This window comes from Myotis davidii, unplaced genomic scaffold (genome assembly GCF_000327345.1).
Source record: "Myotis davidii unplaced genomic scaffold, ASM32734v1 scaffold2798, whole genome shotgun sequence".
NCBI classification, from domain to species: domain Eukaryota; kingdom Metazoa; phylum Chordata; class Mammalia; order Chiroptera; family Vespertilionidae; genus Myotis; species Myotis davidii.
The window spans coordinates 324176-325008 of record NW_006289553.1 but is presented as its reverse complement, the minus strand read 5'-3'; the positions used below and the strand labels follow the sequence as shown (position 1 = coordinate 325008).

General features: G+C 58.7%; 1 protein-coding gene across 1 annotated transcript in view; it reads left to right on the top strand.

Annotated features, from left to right (window-relative positions):
• Nucleotides 1-833, top strand: part of RCOR1 (REST corepressor 1) — a 43864-nt gene that overhangs the window by 39525 nt on the left and 3506 nt on the right. Inside the window, exons 8-9 of the mRNA XM_006761991.2 lie at nt 61-118; nt 592-821. Of these exons, the coding sequence (XP_006762054.1) occupies nt 61-118; nt 592-821 (288 nt within the window). The remainder of the gene's footprint in view (nt 1-60; nt 119-591; nt 822-833) is intronic.

Here is an 833-nt window from a genome sequence, read left to right as displayed (position 1 = left end):
CTGAGAAAGGGAGGGTGGGTGGGTGGTGGGCGTGCTGACATGACGCGTTTGGGTGTCCAGGTCATTCAGAAGTGCAACGCGCGCTGGACCACAGAGGAGCAGCTGCTCGCCGTGCAAGGTATGGCTTCTCCTAGAGAGCTTTCAGGAGAGACAGGTGAGCTCCCCCACGCCCCATGCCCAGTGCACTGCTCGAGTGGAAGCAGACTCCAGGGGGTCACTTTCAGCCACAGCACCACTCCCTCTGGTCTCACCAGATGAAAGCTAGTGTGAGGTCAGTGGTACGGGTGTGAGAAGTTCATTTTAGCAGACTGAGTGTTGGGGTTTAAGGTCGGGTGTTGTAGTCCTGGGGCCCTAGAGGATGGGGGCGGAGTGTCCACGCCCACAGTCATTGCTGGGTGGCCAGTGTTCACGGGGTGTCCGCTGGCAGGGTCGCCCTGGCCTCGGGTCAGCTGTCTGGGTGTGGCTAGAGCACCCCCTCTGGTCTGGGACGGGTAGGCCGCGGGTGAAGCCTGTGGGTTTCCTCGTCTGGATGCAGGAAGGCCTCAGCGTGGGGTTCTCGGTTCTCTGTGTTGAAACACGCATTCTCTTCAGCCATCAGGAAATACGGACGGGACTTCCAGGCCATCTCCGATGTGATTGGGAACAAATCAGTGGTACAAGTGAAAAACTTTTTCGTAAATTATCGGCGCCGCTTCAACATAGACGAAGTTTTACAAGAATGGGAGGCGGAGCATGGGAAGGAAGAGACCAATGGGCCCAGCGGCCAGAAGCCCGTCAAGTCCCCGGACAGTGCTCTCAAGGTCCCTGAGGAGGAGGAGGAGGTGAGCCTGCGG